The following is a 26,386-nucleotide window of genomic DNA, read 5'->3' on the forward strand; positions in this document are numbered from 1 at the left end:
AGGGTCTCGGCTTCTAGAAGAGCAGCCATTAGAAGGTCTTTAATGTGGTTAAGCAAGACCTTCAATGATTCCAATGCAGAATCATAGCAGATGTGCAGAAATTCTGCCAACAATGCCATGGCAAAATAACGCTTGGCAAAATGTCTTGGCCACAGCCTCCAGCACATGAAATTTGGCTGGATTCAGAGAGGCCTCTCTCAGCATACTAATCGAAGTAGCCGAGAAAAAGTTGACATGAAAGGTTATAGTTACATGTAACCGATTTTTCTGTTCCAAGGCATCAACTGTTTTGATGGGAACAAGTGGCCAGGATCCCAAAGAAATACCCACCTGGGCCACATCAGCATCCAAAGGAGGAGGCTCAATAGGCCACTTTGGGGAAGTACCCGGTAGCTTAAGGAGATTAGGAGTCTCAACGGAGAGGGAGAAACAGACCCCCCTCTACATTGTCCAGCAATAATTTAGCACTGTGAAAACCTCCATGATATTTCCTCAAGCACAGATGAATGTGGGAGAAGTAAGAGGTCTGGTTGAGGTGGTACCCTGGAGATATTTTCCAAACTGGAAAGGATCTTTTTGGACTGTGTGCTGAATGGTTTGGGGCACAAATCAGGGAGTAACAAATGGTAAACCTTGTTTACTGCCTTATCAAAAGACCAGACCTCCTCTTCTTCCTCGTCCACCTGAGATGAGGAAGTGGGCCTGAGAGAATGTGTCAATGCCACAGCTTCTTTATCAAACTTGTCAATGAGGATGGAAAGAGCACTCTGAGTTGGAGAGTGGCTGGGTATCACTATGTCCCTTGATGGAGGGGCATAGGAGTACTACGTGTTGCAGCCCCTGGTTGATCAGGTGCCGAGGGGAGATGAGATCATCTAACTACCCTCAATGATGTAACACCTGTTGCCTTCCAAAAGAAAACCACATGGTGAGGTGATGGTGGGACACGAGCTGCAGTATCATTTTAATTGGTATGGCAAGGTCCAGTAGTCCATGGGGCATAATGGACCAAGGTCCCTGAGGTGGAAGGCCCTGCATCCCATAAGGGTTCATAGGTATAATTGGGCGGGGGGGGGGGGAGACACCAAATAGGTCCCCATCCCTAGCCTCAATCCTGTGTATGGATTGTAAATCCTGCACAGGGTGGAATGGTGGAGGGGGAAGCTCGGTCCTGGCCCTGGCCCCTTACCATGAGGTCAGTGAGTGATAGATGGAGAAGACCTCATCTTCACTCCGTGCATCATGAGTGTGGTGTGTTGTCTCCCTAACAAAAGGGGCCAACACATTGCCAGAGGCACAATATGTATTGTGGTGTTCGATACAACCCACAATTATGGTGCTCAACCTCCCCAATGGGAGGGTGCAACTCGCCATTGCAGTGCTCTACCTCCCTAACAGAAGGGCACAACCTGGGGTTGTAGTGCTCTACCTCTCCAACAGGAATGAGCAACCCACCACCTGAAGCATGAATGCTGTTAGGGACGCAAGAACTTTCTGTCATCTCCCTATAGGGGGAAGATGAATGGCCTCTCAAACGTCAAGACCCTCCTTCTGGAGGGGCTTCTACAGCCACTGAAGATGTGTGTCCTAACATGTGAGATCTGGAAACCAGAAAAATCAGATGAAGAAGAGGGAATGTTCTTCCATTTTGTTTCTTTGACAGGTATGCCTGGAATCAACAAGATTAACCCTTTATCTCATAGAGCATAGTGACAAAGTGCAGCATGCTATAAACAGAACACATGTTACCTAGTTGACAGCATACGCATAGGCCTGCCTGTGAACTGTTAAGCAATGTAGTGTATGTTACGTTTAACAGCAGTTTTAACCATTTTACATTTTTGGTACACATCTATTATATGTGGAAAAATTTAAGAGTAAAGTCTGATTGTTATAGCTGTGTAATTATTTTGCATGAAAGAATTTGTTATGTGCTTTAAAATCGAGAGAGAACTCGTTCACTGTCATGTCAGTGAGGCTGCGTGACCAACCGTAGCTGCCATTTCCCATACTCGAAATTTACATGTTTTTCATCTGCGTCTACATCACTAAGTCATCTGAATTTGATAATCAATAAAAACTAATGGCTGCCTACATAAATATCAGAGCCTTTACCCAAGTTATTGAATCTTTCATAGTTGTGATTTTAATCGTGAAAACTTCGTATGTACTGAATGAAATCTGCAGCCGCCATTTTGGAGATTGGAGATTACGACCCAGTTACTTTAAATAGCAGATATCGACCAGTGCATGAATAGCGACCACATGATCTGACGTAATTGTCATTTGCAGAAATGAATGTAGTATCTAATAGGGGGATTTTCCCCAAAGGTGGTGCTACGAAAACCAGCTCAAAATGGCTGATGTTTACAGCAGGCGTCAAAAGGCGCTTCCATGCGAATAATGTAGAGGTGTCAAAAGGCGCTTCCATGCGAATGGAGTAGAGGCGTCCAAAGACGTTTATATAGGTAAAGGGTTAAACGTGCTGGAAGACCACAGATCACAAATGGTGCAACGTTTTTTTTCCGAGTGCACCTGGAGCACTTGATGCAGCCTGTGTGTGCATCCTACAAGGCTTTTATGTGGCCATACTGCCTCACAGACTTTTGTCTCTAAAAAAAAATCATTAATTTTTCTTATTAGTGGTGTGGTCCCTTGTTGTGTGAAACTCAACTTACACACAAATAAACAAAGGATGGAAATGATCATTGAAGTATTTCCTTATTTATTGAAAGAAACAAGATATTCCAGTTCTGATGATTTGTTTACTGAGGTAACATGCAAATACATGAACGTGAGCACTGTATGAAGCTATAACTGTTTTATCAAGTTGAAAATAAAAATGGTGGAAGCAATGTCCTCAACCTTTAAGCAGGGCCTGTTTTTGTTCCTTGAACATAGGGACTTACCCAAACCATTCAGTTAATATTTTAAGTATAAGTGTCTAGAATATGAGGTAGCTTCTGAATTCCTGCAAAGAATGAAGTTCTAAGGGGGAAAACAAAAAGCTACAATATGGTTTTAGAAATGTTGTTCTTGTTGTTCTAGGGTTTAACGCCATTTTTCAGCACAAGATAGGCCATATATGGCGGCCAGTATAACTGGTGGAGGAAGAACCCTGGAAAACCCAGGAAAGAACCACCGACCCACGAGAAGCTACTGGCAGGCTTTCCCACGTACCCACGCTAGCCGAGCCTTGGACTCGAACATACGCAGACAGAGGTGAGATGGCAGTGATCCGGAATGGTGAGCGCTTTAGACCACTCGGGGCCCCCGGTTTTAGAAATGAATGGACAATATTCTTAAACAGTGTAGAGAGAAACCAGTATATTAGTTGTCCACAAGCATAATTTCTGTCAGAATGGCTTCAGATGTTTGAAAAGAATGACATATAGGTACATCTACCTTCTGTGCAATGCAACAGAGTGGTGTGCAAAAGGTCAAACTGACTTTTTCTCCACTCTGGGAAGATGTATTCACATCATATGGATGGTAGATGTTCGGCATGAAAATAGATTAGCTAAGCAATAGCAACAGGATAAGTAATTGCTGCTATTAAAATGTGATTCCAAATCTTAGATTAGTAGCCTACTGGTACTAATAAAACAAGTAAAACACAGTATTGCTAGTACAGGTCAATTCAATTACATGCTCTCACAGTATTGCTAGTACAGGCCAATTCAAATCATTTTAACTACATTTCTAATCAAATAAAAAACTTTCAATTTGCAGCAATGTAAACATTTTTATGCATCACGGTCACCATGTGCTGTGATTCACATAGCTCATGTACATACATGATGTGCTGTGATTCACATAGCTCATGTACATACATGATGTGCTGTGATTCACATAGCTCATGTACATACATGATGTGCTGTGATTCACATAGCTCATGTACATACATGATGTGCTGTGATTCACATAGCTCATGTACATACATGATGTGCTGTGATTCACATAGCTCATGTACATACATGTGCCATGATTCACATAGCATGTACATACATGATGTGCTGTGATTCACATAGCTCATGTACATACATGATGTGCTGTGATTCACATAGCTCATGTACATACATGATGTGCTGTGATTCACATAGCTCATGTACATACATGATGTGCTGTGATTCACATAGCTCATGTACATACATGTGCCGTGATTCACATAGCATGTACATACATGATGTGCTGTGATTCACATAGCTCATGTACATACATGATGTGCTGTGATTCACATAGCTCATGTACATACATGATGTGCTGTGATTCACATAGCTCATGTACATACATGATGTGCTGTGATTCACATAGCTCATGTACATACATGTGCCGTGATTCACATAGCATGTACATACATGATGTGCTGTGATTCACATAGCTCATGTACATACATGATGTGCCGTGATTCACATAGCTCATGTACATACATGATGTGCTGTGATTCACATAGCTCATGTACATACATGATGTGTACATATCTCTTTGCTCACCAAGCAAATGATACATAAAATAATTACCTGAAAACTCAGTGCAATAATTTGCCAAAGAATTTCTTTAATTTACATGTATCCTTTGCAAATACATGTACTACTTTTGATTCATGCCATAACTTCAGGAACACATCTATGGTATAAATCAAGTGTCACCTATATCTGCACATTTTTCATAAACAAATGAACCTATTTTTAAATTGCTTCTTTTAAATAGCAGCCAAAATTTACGAGATTTTAACTAATCAAATTGGACTGTGTATAAAAAATGTACCGGTACTGAAGAATAAATGTGTATAAATTATGTGTAGAATAAATGATTAGCTTACATACACATTTTGTGTACAAACTATGTGTGTAGAATAATGGAAAAGCTTGCATGGATTGTGTATAAATTATGTGTAGAATAACTGATTAGCTTGCATGGATTGTATATAAATTATGTGTGTAGAATAACTGATTAGCTTGCATGGATTGTATATAAATTATGTGTAGAATAACTGATTAGCTTCCATGGATTGTGTATAAATTATGTGTGTAGAATAACTGATTAGCTTGCATGGATTGTATATAAATTATGTGTAAAATAACTGATTAGTTTGCATGGATTGTATATAAATTATGTGTGTAGAATAAATCATTAGCTTGCATGGATTGTGTATAAATTATGTGTAGAATAACTGCTTAGCTTGCATGGATTGTGTATAAATTATGTGTGTAGAATAACTGATTAGCTTGCATGGATTGTATATAAATTATGTGTGTAGAATAACTGATTAGCTTGCATGGATTGTATATAAATTATGTGTAGAATAACTGATTAGCTTGCATGGATTGTATATAAATTATGTGTAGAATAACTTATTAGCTTACACATTTTGTGTATAAATTATGTGTAGAATAACTGATTAGCTTGCATGGATTGTGTATAAATTATGTGTGTAGAATAAATGATTAGCTTGCATGGATTGTGTATAAATTATGTGTGGAATAACTGATTAGCTTGCATGGATTGTGTATAAATTATGTGTGTAGAATAAATGCTTAGCTTGCATGGATTGTGTATAAATTATGTGTAGAATAACTGATTAGCTTGCATGGATTGTGTATAAATTATGTGTGTAGAATAAATGATTAGCTTGCATGGACTGTGTATAAATTATGTGTGCAGAATAACTGATTAGCTTGCATGGATTGTGTATAAATTATGTGTGAAGAAGAACTGATTAGCTGATAGAAATGTAGAATTCTAATACATTCATAATCATTTTAATAATAATTCATCTTGATAATTTAGTGTAAAATTTTTGTAAATACAAAATATAAAAGCAATCTGAATGATGAAGACTGGAATTAAAATGCACATCCCAACCATTAACGTATACAAAATGTGCCACTATGATGTCTGCAGAAAATGAATGAAAAAAAGTTAATTTGGTTCAACTCATAGTAACTGGGCAAAGTGAATATGGTGTATCCATGTGCTAATTACATATTAGCATTACCTTGGATTATTGGTAAAATAACATAAAAGTTACAATAACGATTAATACATATAACAAAAATGAGGATCCAATTTTCCCTTAAATGTTTCTAATTATTACTGATTGATATTCAGTGGTGACTGCACAGGAGTGTGTATTGCATACATTTGTAACATTTACATGTCTGGAAAAGTTCTCAAGTGTTCCACTTGCCCCAGAAATTTAGAATGGAACCCTCTTTTAAACCACTCAGATTTAAATTATCTCCTGTCCTCAGTATGGATGTAAAATTATAGACATGTAGGACAACACTTTTCCCCAACTTTCTAACTTGTCAATGACTGCTAGACAATGGGTAATTTATTTCCATCCCGCATCTAGTAATTCATTTTTAGCTATAAAGCAAAAAAGAGAACAGTTTCCTCTAGAAAATGAAATACAGTGGTTCCCTTCTTATATGGCCACCCCTTCTGCACCTGGAAAGTGGCCTTATAAAACATGTGGCCTTTCCAGAGGGTGATTATATTTGTGAGATGTGTATGTGTATATAGCAGGAAAGCTACATATAACTTGAAGCTGTTAATATCTTCATTTAAAGTAGCATTAATTATTAAAATGTTCTTCTTGTCTTAAAAACAGTTATTTCAAGGTAACATAAATTAATAGATCTTATTCTTAGGCGTGGAATATGAGTTGAATATTGTTAGCACGTGCATAACAAAACCATTTGAAATCTTTATTTAAATCTTGGTACATAAGTTGTTTCATATTTAAAATAATTCTCTTTCCATTTACTCCATTTTCCCACTGCTACAGAATATTCTACTTATCTTTCACAATCTTGTTCATTTGAATCTTGCCAACAAAAATCTTTAAGCAAATGAACTCTCCCTACTGTCAAGTCAAATTACTTTTACTTTCCTTCTAAAGTATTATTTCATTGTTTACGTGATGACATGTTAAAGTTTTTTAATCAATTGTTCCTATGTTGCTAATTGTACAGTATTGCAATTTAATTTTGCAGATGAAACGTTCGTAAATGTAAAACCATGTTATAGGCCTAAAGGAAGTGATACATATACTGTCATGTGATTTTTTGATCTTTGTCTGGTACCCTGTTTTGTTTAAGGTTAATTGTTTCTCTGTGTGTGTGTGTTTGTATGTGTGTTTTAATTCACAAAATCTATTTTTAGCCTATTAGACTATTTTATGATTTTGACAGTTACGTTGGTCGTAATTGTCAATTTTTTTAAAAATCCAGTGTGACGCCCAAAGCTCTATTAAAACAGTGCTGACCCCATTTCTATCTTTCTATCTGACCATATTATGGTCTTGACTATTATGTCCAGTCATAATTGGCAATTAAAAAAGAACAAACAAAAATCTGCTATGTGAAGCCAAAGCTCTATCAAAACATTGCTGACCCCATTTCCTGCAAACGTCGGCATTAATGAAATAATAATAACCTTAGTAGTACGTGTACTTTAGCCAACACTTCTTTCAGTAACAAAAACCTGACATCCGGAAACAGACAACAGGAAAGATAATCAGATTAATGACCTTACTGTAATTAAATATTGGCTCTGGATGCATATTAATTATAAAATGTGGCCATTTGTGAAGGGTAAATTTTAAATTTGTGCACTCGTATATTGGCCAATGGTCGCGTTAGAGGGGTGGCCTTTCCTTAGGAATATTTTTTTAACACAAACTCATCGGTGCCAAGGGATTCTAGCTGCAAAGAGTGGGTGGCCGCTGGTCAGGGGGACTGTTCATGAGGAGGACCACTGTATCTATTATTTATTCACTTTAACAGTGAAAATAATTTTTACACTCCATGAAACCAATGTTCTGAAAAATACCTGTAATTTAAAAACAAAGACCATACATATTTTATTAAATAAACAACAAATGTAAATATCTTTTTAGTCTCATTGCACACTAACGTTCATTAGCTTCCTGATCTTACAAATGATTCTGTACACAGAATAGATATTTACTGCATGGGCCAGAAGATAAAAACATGGGTCCAGTCTTATAGATAAAAACATGGGTCCAGTCTTATAGATAAAAGACCTTCATAGTACCTCATATTCTGTAAATTAGAATGTTACTTTGAAAACTTAAATGTGAACTTTTTATATTTAAAAAAAAAATGTTTTTTAAGTGAAAATAAAATACACGAATGGTTTCAAGGTTATAATAGTTGTAGTGGTCAAAATAGTGGAGGTACATACAGCTTCAGGCTCTCTCATCTGCATCACCTCGTACTCCAACTTCAAAACCTTCAGTCTTTTTTGCCCTTGTTCATCAAGTTGCTGTAGTCGTTCTGTTGCTGTCAGATGCTTTTCATTTTCTTCCTTATTCCTTTCATTCTTACAATATCCAGTGACATATTGGACACCAACACTAGAACTATACAAACACTGACCTATCAACTGGCGTTGGGCAGACGTCAACTCTAAGTTATAAAGAGACCTTCCAATCTGTGCAACTACAGAAGTGTGTTGAGTGAGAACTCGCATACGTTGCAGTAATGCTCTAGTCAACATGACTGCTGTAAAAAATAAAAAACATTTGTGCAAAATTATTTCAAATGTGGCCAAATTTATGTAAACTGACAAAAAATGCACGGTTGAAAGAAATAATACAACACGTACACTTACATGTATCTCTTTTGCATATCAAGGCATAAACAATCCATGTTCCTGGTTCCTGCTAAAACAAATGGGGTTGGGAGTAAAGATTTAACTGTGAGACAGAGACAGTCACAAATACAGCAAACAACTTATTTGGCTGAAAATAAGATAATACCATTATATGTATCTCTTGGTATAGGGTATAGGTTATTCTTTATGTAATATTTTTATATTGGTGTTCAAGGTTATTCTTGATGTGGGTACCATTATTATATCAGTGTTCAAGGTTATTCTTGATGTGGGAACCATTATTATATCAGTGTTCAAGGTTATTCTTAATGTGGGAACCATTATTATATCAGTGTTCAAGGTTATTCTTAATGTGGGAACCATTATTATATCAGTGTTCAAGGTTATTCTTGATGTGGGAACCATTATTATATCAGTGTTCAAGGTTATTCTTAATGTGGGAACCATTATTATATCAGTGTTCAAGGTTATTCTTAATGTGGGAACCATTATTATATCGGTGTTCAAGGCTATTCTTGATGTGGGTGATTAGGTAAATAGCATGTGCAGTATGTGATCTCTGTAAAACCAGTAAAAATGAAAACCTTTCCAAACTTCAAACACATTTTTCATAAAATAATTTCAATTTTCCTGTATAAATCTTAATTTCTCTTTATTCAACAAAATGTGAATTTTTAACAAACTTTTCAAGCATTTTGTACTAATGCTTTGGATTTATTTTTGTCCAGTAAAAAGCGAGCAACATTAAATTACATGTATATCCATGTATAGTCAATTCCAAGCAATAGATATTTAACATCCAAAGTGGTATTGCCAGTCCTATATGAGTCCAACTTCATGAAATAGGATGTACTGTGCAACCTATAATACTAGTCTGCTGGCACTGATTAACAGGATATCTATTTTAAACTACATGTACATTTTTTGTTACCTGAAGTACATTTTTAGCATCAATTGATGAATATTTCACTGAATGAGAAACTACATCAGTTTAAAAAGTCCCCAAATATTGGTGTCTAATCTCCTAGCTCCCACTGTTACCATTAGATTATGACACAACTGCTGACAAATGAGACCAGTTCATTGAGAACATTAATTCCATTTCACTATTTTACGAGTCAAAAAATGGATACTAATTTCATGCTTAAGAATATTAAAGTGAATTTAGTGATTTTTTTAGGTTCTGCGAGAAAACTGCAGTTAATATTTCTTCTACTAAGCAGTTTGTGTATCATCTATGAACAGCCTAGTAGAAGAAAGTACCAGTACCATAAATACTCGCTTATAAGTTGAGTCAAACTGCAAACAACAAAGATCCTGATCTGCAGTAGCATACTGCACCTGCAGATTAGGGTCTGTGTTGTTTGTCCTAATGATTACTCCTAACACACTGTACAGATGCAGATCTGCCAGCGCATTATGTGACAGTAGTTAAGGGGGATCTTATAGCGTCAATGGGAATTAGCATTACAGACCCCCTTGGGAACATATAGCGTCAAGGGAAATTTAACATGGAGAAAAATCGTGGGAACATATAGCGTCAAGGGAAATTAACATGGAGAAAAATCGTGGGACTGTTGAGCGTCAAGGGGATTTGAACATGGGAATAGGGGACTGTATAGCGTCAAAGGAATTTAAACAGGGTGGGACTGTATAGCGTCAAGGGAAATGGAACATGGGATTTTTTTTTAAAAAAAATAAAAAAGGGGTAGGCAATTCAAAGACTATCTCTTTTCGAGAAATATGGCTGGCCCTGAAAAGGGCCTTTGGGTTTTCTTCTTCTAATTTCTTCTTTTCCTCCACCAAGTTCTTATTTTATCTCCTACACTCTTCTTCTCTTTCTTTTTTTTCTTCTCCTCTTCTTTCTTCTCTTCCTCCTCTTCTTTCTTCTTCTTTTCATTTTCTTCTTCTTTTTCAATTTTTTCGTTCCAATTGCGTATTCTTATTCTTTCCTCTTCATCCTCCTTCTCCTCCTTGATCTCTTTCATGACACCACTAATTTTGTCCTTTGCTTTCCTTAAGTTATTAATTTCCATCTTCACACGATGGGGACTATAGGAATAATGGTCTTCAACCAGTCTTAATAGCATCTGTTCCATTATTCCTAAGTTGTCTAAAACGTCTTGCAAGGTTTGTAATTTGTCCATTTGGTTTGACGCCATCTTCTTTGTATTCTTTGCAGAATGGTTTGAACAACTAATACTGTGGGTTCTTATACGAAAAGCGCGAACGTGAAGGAAAACATCCCCCTAAAAACATAAAATGGATCTTACCTAGATGATGACCAAACATCGCGTGGACGTGAAGGAAAACATCCCCCTACTTTCTCATTTCATATAATATAACCCTAACTATACTCTCCACATTTGCTAAAAAACCCATAATCTACTATTCACACTAACATACCTGAGCTCTTACAAACACACAAACACATACACTTCCACTATTAATAAAGAGTTAGTGTTTATTTTCACACTACTCTACCTACTCACATTGGCAAATTAATAGTTATTTCTTTTCTAGACTATTGGGTAGCCCTGAAAAGGGCTGTTTTTTTTAAAACTCCAGATGCACCTATCTAATGGTTGCACCTTCCTGGCCTGGCGCCGCACACGCATCTTCTTCCCCAGTCTTCTTTCACCTTTCTTCTGGGGAGCGCAGAGGGAGGATGATTCGCTTCAGCACCCCAATACTCTGTTTCAGGAATATTAAACGACATCATCTCTTCTCTTTTCTTTTCCTCCTCTTCCCTCTGTCTTCTCTCCTCTTCTTCCTTCTTTATTCTTGCTTCTTCTACGATAGCCTCCGCTGATAGTTCGTTTACTATCCGCCTGGCATATTCCAGGTGCATCTGGAGTTCTAACAGTTTCACTATTCTGCTAGTCATTCTTCTGGCTGTGTTGATCAATCAACAAGGGTAGCTGGACTGCCGAACGAGTTTCAATTTATACTGAAAGCGCGTACGTGAAGGAAAACATCCCCCTAAAAACATAAAATTCATCTTACCTAGATCATGACCAAAAAAACAACAACAACGCGCGGACCTAAAAGAAACACTCGCTCACTTTTTTATGCTACCCATCACTTCAATAGACTATCCACATACTCAAAGCAATCCAATCTAACCCCAAATATACACCTCAAGCAGCCCAAAAAAAAAAAAAACAAACATCATTTTAATCTACTATCCACACCAACCTACTTTATCACTTACAAACACAAACACACCAACACATACCCTCAAAATTTTTAAGAAAGAGTTAGTGTTTATTTTCACACTACTCTACCTACACACATTGGCAAATGGATCATTACTTCTTTTCTAGAGTATTGGGGTAGCCCTGAAAAGGGCTGTTTTTTGTTTTGCTATGGCATTCTTTTTTAGTTTCTAAGAATGCGATGTCCTCTGAGGATAGACTTTCTGGCAATAGGTCTGCTTCTTCGGAAAGAGAAGAAGAACTCTTTGGTGTCGATACGGCAATCGACAAAGCCTCTGTCAGGTTCAGGTTGCTGCTGCTGCTGCTGCTGCTGCTGCTGTTCTTGTTGTTGCTGTTGCTGCTGTTTTTGAAGTCTGTACTTCTCTGTCCATTCTTCTTTTTCCCTGTTCACTTCTTCTCTGAAGAGCTCTTCTATTAGGTCTTCAGTGATTTTTAACATTCTCACATTCTCTATTTCTTCTGGCTTCGGTATCAGACTGTGTCTGACCCTATGCAAATTCACGTAGGCTTCGTTGAGCTTAGCTAGTTTGGAGCACATCTTCTTAGGAGGATGAGTCGACAATGGATGGTTAGACTGGAAACAACCCCGGTTATTATAGTGAAAGCGCGGACGTGAAGGAAAACATCCCCCACACGGTTTTTTCGAGCCGCAACGTTCATGAGAGGGATAGTAAGAAATGAAAGAGCATCAATTCAACATTCTTATAGCTAAACAAAAGACAAAGGCATTTTTTCAAAACACAACATTTTTTATTCAAAAATCACTTAACACTAAACAACAACTCTAACATTTTTTAACAATAATATAACACTATAACATCGAACATTTTTTTCTCAATTAACAATCTACTTAGAACAGGGCTGACAACGTTGTGAATGAAATTGTGATTTCCACTGTTGGAAATCATTAGGCCATTGATGGACACTACGTTTCCTAGCTTGAGACAAAAGATAAGCATAATGGTCACAAAACCATCGATCTACTTTCACATCGTTTCTAGCAGAAGAACGAGGATCGAAATGAGTCACTAAATGTTCTAAGGAATAGCCCAGGCTGCGATGATGCAGAAAATACACACAATATTGTCCACACACTAAGGAATCTGTGCCTTGTAATTTCACATTATTGAATCGGGTGGTCTGAGCATTTCTTCTCATAAAGTCGATGATATCGTCTTCCAAAGGGGGCAATCCGTACGAATCGAAATATTCCACACATCCTTCTTGAGGAAAGTAGACGGCTACCCAGTGGGTTCCTGGGAGATGACTGTCGTCCGTGTTGATCACGTAAGCTTGATGGTCTTTAGGTTTGCGATGAGGGAGTTCATCTTTAGCACAGACGACAGGATTCCAAGAAGCCGTATACGAACTGTGGTTCAAAAGGTAATAAAGTTCCCAGGTATCCATTGATTTGTGTGGTTTTTTTCTTCTTCACAGGTAATAATAAGTCGTCAATTCGATCCTGACTTTTTGCTTGAAAATGTCTGACGAATAAACGGTTATTCGTTCTGTTTCCTCACTCTGATTCAGGAGAGCTTCGATACGATGAATCTCTTGAGTGGTTAATGGTGGACAAGAATGTTCACGCAAGTCTTTATACCACTGGTGCAACACGTCTTTGTTCGAGATGAGACTCCAAGCTTCGTCCAGATACTCGTCCAATTTTTCTTCTTGACTTAACATTAGGCATTTATCATGTTGAATTTGACTGGGATGATCGTTTTGACATCCATAGCAATTTTTCTTGATCAATTCCGTCATTTTATCGACCAAGTGTTTGGCAAAACAGGAGACTAAATGGGCTTCTTGTTCTGGCCATCTCGACTTCATTATGATCACTTCTTCTTCTTCCACAGTCTCCTCACATTCCATGTCCAAAGTTTCTCCACTAGGTAAAGAGGGATAACAGTCTTCCACGGTTTCTAGTAATCTAGAATGACTTCTCTCAAACTGTTGATTTCTATGGTGTTATCGAATTCTGCATACAGGATGACGTTCAACGTTGGATTAGCAGTAGCGGGGTCTGATTGGCTTGCAAACTGAATTTCCACACGAATCTGGCCGGATTTTATAGGGTGGAAATGTCCCTCGTCGCTGCCTTGGTCTGGAGTGAAATCGAAAGCCCACAAAGCATACCCTCCGTCATAATCGTCGCACGTAATGCCGTGACTGGTGTTGGTCCCTAACTGTCCCGTGGCTTCGTACAGGGACAAGTACGATCTCAAGTAATTCTTCTCTTTAAAGTTAGGTTCGAAAGGTCGGGTACACAAGGTCTTGCCATCGCGACTGACTTCGATCTTGGTCACGCCAAAGTGTTTAAAGTAGAAAGGATTTTTACCCGAAGCTCCGTTGAAGGCTTCATTCTCGACGATACCAACGATCAAACGTTTGGGTAGCTGTCCTTGGAACAAATGATCTTGGATCATGGATCGCTGTCCCTTGGGAATGGTGAACGTTTTCACTTCCACGCGTCGTATGGGATACTTAGCGGTCGTTCTGCTCAATGTTTGACTGATGTCGTTACCCACTTTAGGTAACACTTCCACGCGTCGTACGTAGAGCCTGGCTACCTCGATGACAGTTTTGCAAGCGTCATCACCTATCAAATGGAAAGCGGTACTGCTACGATTCAGTCTCAGGCGGACATCCACCCCGTTCAGCAAATACTTCTCTTGCAACCACATGTCCAAATGCAAACGATCCATCAGTTCTAAACTTTTGTTTTCTATGATTCTGTTTCTTCGTTCTATAAATCCATCATTTCTTCATTTAGTTTTATCCTTTGTATCAATTTCGAAATTTTCAAACTCGTCTGCATCGTCAGCTTCCCATAGCACACAGGCATTGAGATGAGTGTTCTTGGCGTCTATTCCGTACGTCAAGAGATTTTCCAGGTAGGCACGGTAAGGGTAAGTATCCATGCTGCTGCTGACCAGTTTGTTGTTCAAGTACAAGTCCACTGAGCTGAACAAGGAATGCATGAAATTGTTGACGGGAGCTACTGGCTCAGTGTCTATAGCATTTCCATCCTTATCTAGAACTTTGACTTTCAGGTACAAGTAACTGCTATTCAGATCGATGTAATCTTCGGGCTGTCCTTTGATTTCAAACTCGATGGGAGCTGTGGTTGTCAATGAGGAGACGGGGTGAAATTCTACCCACTGGGATTCTTGCATCGTCATCATGGTGGGGGGCATGGCAAACAGATCCAGTTCCGTCTTGGAACAAGCGCAAGATTCTCGGTGCATCATTTTTTTCTCTTTCTCAATAATCGAAAACGTCTAAGTCTCGAACGGTTCTTCTTTTCTTGGCCTTTCTAGCTTGAAGTCTAGTGAAAGGGTGTTTTCTTCGTCGTCTCTTTCTGCCTTGTCCTTGCTGAATGCCTGACTCGGTAGCGTGCAGAGCATTTATAGGTGTGTCTCGTCGGCCCAGAATGTCTTTGCCCGTTTGCAGCAAGACATTTTTGCCTGCCCTCATGAAGGCTTCTTTAGGGTTTTGTTTGTCGATGATGACATTTTGGAGAAATTCTTTGCCTTGCGTTAGTGCCGCATCTTTCAAGGCGTGCAATCCGCGTGTCACCATCGGTTTCAAGACGGGGGCCACCGAACGAAAGGCCGATTTTAACATGTCTCCTAAGCCGTGTCCTCGCTGTCGAGCCACCCCTTGGTACACTGGATACATGACTTACTTACGAATCGTGAGAAAACCGTTTTCGAAAATGGAGTTTCACCGTGACTTTTCCTTTGGTGAATGGAATATTTTGTCCCAAATCTCCTTTTATAGCAATGTTGACCGTGTCCAAATACGACTTGCTGACGGGTAAATAATGAGGATGGACAAATTCGCGGTGGACGTGGTAAGTGTTTCCACCTTCCTGGTCACTGGTCGTGGTACTATCCACTTTGAAAGGAATGACACGCAGTAATGGCACAGAGGTGTGTCCCACTACGTTGTATTCCACCACATCGGAGTACACAAACATCAAATTCAGTCCTTGGTTCAGTTCTACCGGTTTTCCAAAAGCTCTGTAAAAATCCATATTATTGTTGATCTTGGGGCCCCAATTGTTTGCGACCATTGTTGGATGTCCACCCAAAATTTCAAACAAACTACCATTGAACCTGAAGGACAACAGTTGAGTATCCTGAAATTTCATCAGTAAGCGACGAGCCACTTTATGGTACTCCAGGGTGACACTTTTTTTGACTCTGTTCAGGGCTTTGCCAAAGGCCAACTCGAACCTGTCCGCAATAGTGTCCACCAAATGTTGGCCACTAAAATAAAACTCTGCCGGAATTTTCACGGTGTAGATAATGAAGGGTGGTTTGCTGGCTGGTTTTGCGTCCCCTGAAAACCCGATGTCATTCATGTAGTTTTGTAATTGTTCGTTCAGGATTTCCACCTCAAAATAGTTTTGCTTTTCGGTGATGTTTTGGATTTGTGTAGGGTGAATCATTTCCACTAAAGCCACTTCCCAATGGGCTTCGTGATCTAACTGGATGGCTTGAGGTAATTTGGCCGTGTAACAGCACAACGTGTTGTTGGGAAACACCTCCATGGAACTGTCACTGGGTAAGGTTAAGTAAAATTGGTTTTCGTGACTCATAATTCCAGAGTTCTGTGGCTGTCCGAGGGAATATTAGTGGATGTCAGAGGCGTGTCTCCGCCCAAAATGGGGTTCTGGTTGTGGTTGTTGTTGGAGTGGTGACTGGCACTGGCACTGGACACAACGTTCCCGTTCGAGGAGAATTTCAGGGAGGGATTGGGAAGCAGGTAACCGATGCAACTGCTCAATAAAATGGTCCACAATTGTTTGTCTCCTTGTTGCAAACTCAAATTGGCAATGGCTGCCCCGATGACACAATACACCACGAAGATTTGGCAGAAAAAGACGATTTGCGTTTTAGGCACACGTTCTCCACACCACACCCACAAAGGTTGTTTTTGTAAATCTTGCACAGAAGAACTAGGGGAAGAAGGAGTGGTCGACGTAGCTGCGTCTGCTGAGTGAAAGGGCATGATGGTCACTTCTTCTTTTTATAGTCGATGACTTGCGAAGCGTCGATCCAAGAATCGAAACTGGGTGGATATCCTTTCCAACGTACTTTGACTTCTTTGACACGTCGTTTGCCCACTTTACGGGTTCTGCGTTCGAGAATGCTTTCGATGTCGTACACGTCGTCTTCTTTTTTGGTGACACGTTGTAACTCGGGCAAATAAAACGTTCCTTTGAGTACTTCTCCGTTCATGTCTTCCAATTTATAGACGGCAGGATGACGGCCATGCACTCGTCCAGTGACGCGAAACAGTTCGGTCGTCCAGTTAAGTAAGTAACCTTTGTCAAAAGTGCGTTTGGTTTTGCCAATGCGCACCCAATCTCCTACGGTCAACTCTCCACTTTTCTTGGGGACAGCCCTCGTCGGGGACGTACCGAACAGGCGCTCGAACACCAGCACTTCGTTGTCGGGAGTCACGTCTTGCGGGGCACGTCCGATGCTTCGATGGTAAGATTGGTTGTACGCTTGCACCAGGTGCGGTAAGATGTCGATGTACTTCAGAGTGTGGTGATGCGTAAAATATTTCCACATGCGTTCTTTCAAAGTGCGTTGAAAACGTTCCACGATGCTGGCTTTGGTTTCGGGATTCTCGGTGGTAAAAAAATGAATGTCACGTTTCTTTAATTCTTTTTGGAAAGCTTGGTTCAGAAATTCGGTGCCTTTGTCCGTTTGCCATCGAAGAGGGCGACGACCGCTTTGTTTCAACACCCGTTGCAGGGCTCGCACTAACTCGCTGCTCGATTTGGAAGTCAAAGGCACGACCCAGGCAAATTTGGAAAAGACGTCGATGACACAAAACAAATATTTGTAGCCACGATTGTAGCTGGCCAAATGAGAGACATTGGCTAAATCGGCTTGCCATTGATGATCGATGCCTTCCACTCGGGTGCGACTTCTGGCAAACTTGCGTCGAATGGGTTTGTGTAAAGTGTAGGTAGCTTGTTCTTGTAACCATCGTTGCACTTGAGGTAAACGGAGACTTTTCAGTCGCGTTTTGGCAGCACGATACAATTTTTGAACTCCTGCGTAACCTGCAGGATGCGAGGGATCGTAGTAAATGCTGGCTAAGACTTTTTCCATTTTTTTATTTTGTGTTGGTGTGTTAATAAGTCACCCACTCTTCGGTGATGCTACTTTGGGTGGGACGAAAGGGTGGTTTGGAAACAGATTTACGTGTCCGATGGGCTACGGGAGTAGAAGTAGAAGGTAGTGGTGGTGGTGGTGGTGGCAATGGAATGGCTTTGGTCTTCTTTTCTTTTTTCGCTTCTGGTTTCCCTTCTTTCTTTTTCACTTCTGTCGAAGGAGGCGTGGACATCATCTTTTTAACCCAAGCTTTCATTTCTTCTCGTTGGGGTGTGGGGGACGGGGTCAATAAGGATGCTGCAATCTTACTCGAAATGGGAGCTGCTGACGGTGTTTGAAACACTTCGCGCATCTCTTCTTCCTCAGGTCTTTGTGGGGTAGCATCTCTGGTGACCCTTGGGGATGGTAGTGGTGGTAATGATGATGATGGTGCTGGACTTTTCATCAAGGTCTTAAAATCTTTCAAAGTGGGTAGAGCTGTTTCGTCTAAAGCTTTCTGGTGAAAGAGTTGCAGTCGTTGCAAGAGTTGACCGTACTTTTGCGATTTTTCTGTTTCGGACAAATCTTGGCGATCCATCAAGGACTGCAATTCGTGTTGTAACTGGGACATCTCGCTCAAATTGGGATTGGGAGGTAAATGCGGGGTGCGTTGTTCTTGCCACCGATGGTATTCCATCCATCGTTTGTAAGGCACTAAAGCTAGTTTTCGTCCTTCCATGGGGTTGTCAGGGGTCGATTCTGAGATCTTGGGACTTTCGAAGGCCTTTTTATCTTGCTCCCATCAGTCCTCCCAACATGGTTCCCAAGACTCCTTTCAGTATGGGGCCTAACAAGAGAGGCAAAATGCCTCCACGTTGAACCAACATCTTCTTTTTTTGACGAATGGGAATTTTCTTTTGAACCATTTGGCGAAGAACGTGACGATGTTTGCCTAAGCATTGTTTCTGGTGTTTGGACAAAGGGATCGTGCCTTTCAAAACGTTCAAACAACATTCGCAGACGGTATCGATGACCTCTTTGGAGGCCGTTTGAATGAGTTTTTTTCGTAGGGGTGGAGAAGCTTTGGACAGGACAGATAACAGGTCCCCATGTTTAGCTAAACGTGGTGGCAGTCCTTTCCTTTTCTTTCCTTGGGGTTTTCTGGAGGGTGACATTTTTGCTTGTGGGTTCCGGGACATTCACCGAACAGACACTAACGTCGATGACTTAACGCGCACCCTTTTATCTTTTTTGGGACTATCGCTTTGTCATAAAGGTGACAATGTTTTTCCCAAAATCGCCAAGGAATCCTCCCCTTTGTTGACGCCTCTTTTTCTTGGAACGACTGTGTCTTTCCTTAGGGTAATGTCGATGCTTGGCTAAGCGCTTTGTCGGATGACGCGTCTGCCTTTGTCTCTTTCTTTTGTGGCTTCTTGGAGGTGACATCTTTTACAAGTTCACTGATACCCCGACTTGGTCACAGGCTCTTTTTATACTGGAACGCGTCGCCACTGATTGTCTTTACGTTTTATCAGTTTGAGGACAGGCATGACACGTCGTGCAGGGGTACGCAACGGACTAAATCGAGCCAGTTCTTGCTTGGACAAATCCAGTAAACTTTGTAACATGCCCGATCTTTCTTGGACTTTGATTTTGGGAGAAGGTACTTTGTGAGCAGCAGCCACTGCCACTAAATTGGAGGGTCCTGCCACTGGGGAAGTTCTTTTGGGGGTCATCAACGGAGATGTTCTTGGTGTGATCAACGTCTCCAAGTACTCTTCAGTTCTGGGTGTCATCAACGGAGAAGTGGATGAACGTGAGGATGCCGGAGACGCAGTCACTGCTGTGGCAGGTCGTGGTTTGCGAGTGTAAGGTTGCGTCCTGGCCGAAGTGCCTCTCTTGCGACTAGTTTTCTTCTGTGGACTTTTCTTTTTCTGGGGACTTTTTCTCTGTTTCTTTTTCTGGGGGCTTCTTTTCTTTTTTCGGGGTGGTGTCTGGTAAGAGGAGGGTCCCGCCACTGGAGAAGTTATTCTTCTTGGGGACCTGGTCTTTTTCTTTTTCTTCTTGGGGCTTCGTTGGACTTTTGTCTTGGGGATAACTTTGGGGGCATTAGGATCCCATCTTAAGAGTGAGCGAATGATGACCCCTCCTAGAGTACCGCTCCCTCCAGGTTTCAAAATGATTTGTTTTTTGGTTTGAGTGTCGATGCGGGGATCGGCCAGTTGGACCAAAGCGACTTTGTTTCGATCGAAAAAGCGTTGGGTTTGATGAGGAATCTGAATGATTCCTTGGAGTAATTGACGTGCCGTCACCGTGAACCATCGTAAGACTTCTTTGAGACTAGCTTCTAAGACACGAGCTCGTGTTTGTGGATCTTTTTCTCGACTGATGCCATACAAGGCACGAATCAATTTGACGGGAAGATGCGACTGAAGGGACGTCATGTTCGCACTGAGAGTGAGACAGACGAAAAAGGGTCTGAGGTTTTTATAGATTTTTTGATGGGGAGTGAAATGAAGTCGAGGACGGAGACGTGTACAGGACAGGCCCTCCGTCTTGGCACCAGTGGTGAAACAAGTGGGTACGAAATCGCAAATCCTCAGGAGTCGTAGGTTTCAAATCGACGAGTAAATAGGCGTGTGGCGTTTGAGTGGCATCGTCGTACGCCTGAGTCAGCCAAGGCGTTCCTAACTGTTTGGCTAAGACTTGCACTTGCGATTTATCTCGAGGGCTTTTAAACAAGACCACGTAATGCGCATTGAGACTGATGGTACGATGGGCTTTACTTTGTTGAAACAAATTTTGGGTGATGTAAACGACACTGGCATTACGGTGATGCCCTTTGCGCGTGAACCACAATTTAATTTCTTCTTCGTCTTCTCCTAACATGTCGTCGAAAATGACCAAATGGGTTAGACGGGAGTCAGAGACGATGCCGTCGTCTTCTTTAGGAATGCCTTCCACAAACACGATGGAATCGCCTTGACTTTCTCGCAAGAGGCTGTACGCCGATTGCCACTCTTTGTAACACCACACGATCCGTTGAGGGGGCCGATCGATCAAATGATGTTTATGCTCGATCAAACGTTTGACGAATTCGGTTTTGCCTGAACCGCTAGGTCCAGCAATGAGCATGTTAAAGGGATGGCGAAGATACAAAGCCTCCCAACTGGCACGATCTAAGTGTTCGTCGATGACTTTGACAGTAGAGGAAGAGGGAGCAGAGACAGTAGAGGTAGCCATGGTGTCAGAAATGTCACTTGTGACACGAAAACAAACAAGACAAGAGTTTATATACTTTTTCAGAACACGTTTATTGAATGTTTTTTATCAAACATGAATACGAAAGACAAAAATACATAAAAGCCAAAGGCTTAAGTACAAGAATAAGAGGCACATGATAACGATGAACGTGGAATAAACACAAGTGTCTGTACAACAATCACATGTTTTGGGTAATGTTCTAACTAGTTCAACAGGGGGTAAAGTCACACAAGTGTCCTCCCGAAAAGGTCTTTCAGGTCTGTCCACGACAGTCCTGTCTTGGGTGACGGGTTCTTCTGGCACCGTCACTAACACGGGTTGAAAAGTAACTTTTTTCCTTGAACAACTCTCGTGCATACTGGGCCACTTCTTGGGTCCAAGCCTCAAAATCCCATTCTTTCCAGGCACGGACATCTGTCCAATGGGGATGTAAGTCACAAGCTACACACACATCGTCATACACGTCTTGGGTAGCTAAAAGTTGACGAATCTTTTTTTCCTGTTGAGGTCGAGAAGTATCCAGATGAAAACGCAAGGCTTTGAGCAAAAGGAGTTTTTCGTGACCATTTAAGGCCATGGAGGTGGTAAGTACTGATCGTAAAGAGTCCACAAAGAATCGGCTGGTAAACGAAATCCCAAAAAACAAGTCACTAAGACACACACCACTTGTCGTCCCAAATTGAATGGATACAGTTCTTGCAATAATCGATGGTAATGATCCACGGTTTGAATATGGTCATTGAGTTCCTTCCACGGAATCTGTTGGATGACATGTGACATAAGTCGTGGCATGGCAGCCTGTTTTTATAGTCTCTTTGTTTCGGAAACAATACACGTACTTTCTAGCCAGAGATCTTCGTTCTCCAGTAGGGAATCTAAATCTTGCATACTGTAACCGAAACTTCAGAGTTCGTTTAGAAGTTTCCTCTTCCTCTAAGTAGATTCCACGTAAAATATGTTGATAATCCTTTAACTTGTCTTCCTCAATGTATTGCTGTAGGTGAATCTCGAAGTAACCAAAATAATGAACATTTCGATCATTCACTAACTCAAAGTGTTGAACAAGGTCTGACCACTGAAACAATTTCTGACGAATCAGTTCTCTTATACCATTCAGGTACCAGTGGTTAAAGATCTGGTGACGTAACGGATGCAATTGTTCTTTACGTTTGACTTGTATTTTCACCAGCTCTCGGTAAATGCGTTCTCTCAACTCCACAGGCAAAGCACGAATGTTCTCTAGCAAAGTATCCATGAATAGGTCATACTAAATCCTCTTTGGTCTGACACAAGAAATGTACTCTTTGCACAAACATGGTTTCACTTCAGTGTCAAATTTAAATCGTTGAGTCACTAATCTACACATTACAATTCGTTCAGAAGTTTCCTCTTTCACTAAGTTGACATTGCGTTCAAGATGTTGGTAATTCGTTAACTCTTCCTCTGGAATTCGATGCAGTACGTTTACAATGATGTAGGTAGAATCGTCCATAACAAACCAATCCTTTTGAAAACTAGAGGATCGTTGATCAATGTCTGTCCGATGGAACACTTTCAATTGAATCAGTCCTTGTATAGCCTTCAGGTACCAGTGGTTCAAACACCGGTGACGTATCGGATGCAATTGTTCTTTACGTTTCACTTGTATTTTGACCAGCTCTCGGTAAATGCGTTCTCTCAACTCCACAGGCAAAGCACGAATGTTCTCTTGTAAAGTATCCATGAACAGATTATTATGGTAAGAAGTTACTTCAATGTCTCGGTCCCACTAAAGGTAAGTAATGACAATTCGGTGACCATCGAGCATGTTCTACGTAGGCCGAATCTTGCGGTTCCCAGTGGTGAAGTGACACACTGCAACTGAAGCACTTGACTTTATCTCCTTCGCCCAAGTAGAAAAATCCGGCTCTGGCTAATTCTTCAGGGGTCGGTCCTCCCAGATACTTAGGCCATTTTCCTTTGAACGATTGAAGACGATTTTCAAAGTCGCAGTATTCCGACAAACGCACAGGAAACGAATATTCGTTTTTCACAGGTTCGTTTCGATGAGGGTTGAGTGAAATGGGCAGGAGTTTGCTCAGGGCTGGATGACATCCGTAGGGAGGTAAACGTGAAGGTCGACATTCCCCTTTAAAACGAAACCCAGTAAAATGTCCAAGAGGACGAGCAGCATCGCTTTCGCATCCCACAGGTTTGACACGCACAGCATCACTTTCCATGACAGGGGCAGTGAGAACAAAGTTCCCATGATGCTTTACGGCATCGCTAAGGTCACAAGGTACAGCATCGGTCCCATCGCAAGGCTCACAATCGCACTCGTCTGCAAACTCCGTTACGCAATTACAATGGTAACCACATGGACAATCGCAGTTTCCTTCCGGACATTTTCCGTCGCAATGCCTGGGTCTTATCCATCCAATATTAGTCACACTAGAGGAAGATACAACTTTTTTACAATCCCCAAACTGGAACGATGTCTCTTTCAAAGTATTCATCTTGTTTGCTCGGTCTTGGTAGTCACAATGAACTATCGATCTTGTCTAGGGTTCCTTTTTATATACAGACCAATACCGACGTGACCGTACGGTAACGTAAAGTGATTGGGAAGTCGCACTCGCTTCTGGTACACGATTTGATAGACTTTTTCCAAGGGTCGACTGACGATGTGGTGAGTGGGTAAACGTACAATCTTGTTCGGTTGATAGGTGGTCACTTTAAAGTTTCCATCCTCTTCCGATTGCAAGGCTTCTTTCAATACCCCAAAGTTGACCACTCGACTGGTACGATGATTCAGAGTCAGTCCTTTCACTTTGCACGTCGTGTGCACTTCTCCTTGTTTGTCCCGGTATTCGTAGCCGTAATTTTTGGGACCGCCACTGACGAAACTTAGAATCTTGTCGTCGGGATGCTCGTCTGTCCAGGCTCCTAAACGGTCTCCTTCGATGTCAGGGTGATGTTGAATCGGGTGATGGATGTAAATGCAACTGTCCGTGTCAAAGTACAGGACGCGTTCTTCTAACAGTTCTAAAGCTTCGTACAATTTTAAGCGAGCATGGGCTGTCACGTAAGCCGCAATGATGACATTTCCAAAGGGGTCGTCTTGTACAAAGTCCAGATCTTCTTCGTAATTGACTAAGATCAAATCCTCGCGAACGACGTCCACGTGTTTCATGAATTTGGTTTTGTCGTGAATCATCTGGAAGTAGCGGGAAGGTTCTGTCAAATATTCCGTCTTGGGTAAACACGGTCGTTGTGCCATTTTACCCCACAAGCAATTTAACATCACTTTGGCAAACGATCGCCTGCCTTCGTTTTTCTCGATGTGGTCTAAAGTGATGCCTTCTTGTTCGTAGTATTTCTCTTTGAATTGTATTTGGTCTTCGGGAGTGTGACACCAGGAAGGATAGCCGCTGGCTTCTTGTTTCAGTTTCAAAAAGGCATCCACGTAGTCGACGAAAATGCCTTTCTGAGTAGGGTCACCCTTGCGGTATTGTTGTGTCTTGGGAAAGTGGCAAATTTCGTACACTTCTAACAGCTGGTATCCCATGTCCAGAGCTTTGAACAATTCTACGCTGACCCAGGTTCCCGTCAAGGCCCGTTCTACCTGGCTGTGCTGACAAGGTTGGTCTTGGTTGCACGTTTCGGCACAAGTACGGCACAAGGGAAACATCAGTTTGCCTTGACAATGGTGAGGTAAGACGGGATGGTATAGGTTCGTGGGAGGTAAAACTTTACACTTGATCAAGCCTTCGTATTGTCGAATGTTGACCAGGTCGATGTGTTCCGTCAGCAATTGCGGGTGCCCTACGGGAAAGCGACAATATTTGCACACGTAGGGATACAGCGAACACACGTCCAAGTATTTGATTTCTTCTCCTTTCTCTTCGTCGGCTTGGTACAGCAAACAGGTGGCATTGGTCCTTCCTCCGTACAAACTATCCCTCGGGTTCAGCGGGTCCATGAACTGGTAACTTTCCACGAGGTGTTTAAACTCGGGATCGGTTTTCATACGGTGATCGTACTCGTGTTCCCACATTTCCACCACTTGGTATCCTTGCTGTTCTAACTTTAGGCGTCGCTGACAAGTGTCCTGGTACAAGTCTTCCATGGTTCGTTGTAAAAACTGATTTTTAGTGCCACGGTCAGGGTAACAAACGGGACATCCGTGAAATAAGCAACCGTTAAACTCGTACACGATCTTGGGGTTTTCTAAGTCCCAGCCATCGACCGAATACGTTCCGATGGTCTTTTCACCCCCTCCGTTGCGAGCATGCTGAATCCACTTGTCTTCCTTGTCGCACAAGTAATGTAACCAGCGTAGGGCTTTGACCGAGTATTGACGCTTGACAAAGTGGGTCGTTTGAGGACTGATGACAGCCACGGTGTTTTCAGGCATGAATCGTTGTCGATACACTAAGGAACACGCTTTGGCAATGGTGCAAGCTTCTTTCAAAGGATCGACCCCTCCGTGTTCCATGAACAGTTCTCGAAATTTTCCACAGCAACGCCGTAAAATGTCCACGTCGGAACGACAATACTTTAACATTTCTTCCTGAAAGTCGAAAGGGTCCAAAGCGTGAGCCTGGTACCAAGCGTAGAAAGCTTCTCGTTGTTCGGTACGCATGTTGTCGGGGTCGTAATAGTGAGCCTCGGGCAAATGGGGTAGAACGGCGTGTTGATTGGCTTCCGTATTGAAAAAGTGTGGAAAGTACCCTTTAGCCATTTCTATCATTCCAAACGTTTTAGGCATTCGACTCAAAGGCATGGCCAAATAGCTCATCGAATCTTTAAACTGTACTTGTCCCACTTGCATGAAAATGATTTTGGCTCCGTTCAAAGTCACTTTAGGACGTTCGGTGCCTTGTTCCGCATAGTACCTCAAAAGAAACTGTCCATCGTATCCGGAGAAATTGTGAGCCATCACCGTGGCATGGCGATGACAATCTCCGTAAAGTTCGATGTCCTCTTGGCTCCACGTCTTGTCGACGGGGTCTAAGACCCATTGGGCAAAATCGTCTAGCGTCTTTGGTCCCCGAAATATTTTTTCACGCCCTCCAGGAATCTTGCTGCAGTGAGGGCAATGACTGAAGATAGGTTCTTGAATGCACTTCTCGCACGCTCGATGAGCAACGCAGAAAT

General features: G+C 41.5%; 1 protein-coding gene across 1 annotated transcript in view; it reads right to left on the reverse strand.

The window, feature by feature from the left end:
* LOC149787555 (tRNA methyltransferase 10 homolog C-like) overlaps positions 1 to 26,386 on the reverse strand; it is a 55,904-nt gene that overhangs the window by 17,168 nt on the left and 12,350 nt on the right. Inside the window, exon 2 of the mRNA XM_089973701.1 lies at positions 8,215 to 8,534. Within this exon, the coding sequence (XP_089829827.1) occupies positions 8,215 to 8,529 (315 nt within the window). The 5' untranslated portion in view covers positions 8,530 to 8,534. The remainder of the gene's footprint in view (positions 1 to 8,214; positions 8,535 to 26,386) is intronic.

This window comes from Sinohyriopsis cumingii, chromosome 11 (assembly GCF_028554795.1).
Source record: "Sinohyriopsis cumingii isolate HCF-2022 chromosome 11, ASM2855479v2, whole genome shotgun sequence".
NCBI lineage: Eukaryota > Metazoa > Mollusca > Bivalvia > Unionida > Unionidae > Sinohyriopsis > Sinohyriopsis cumingii.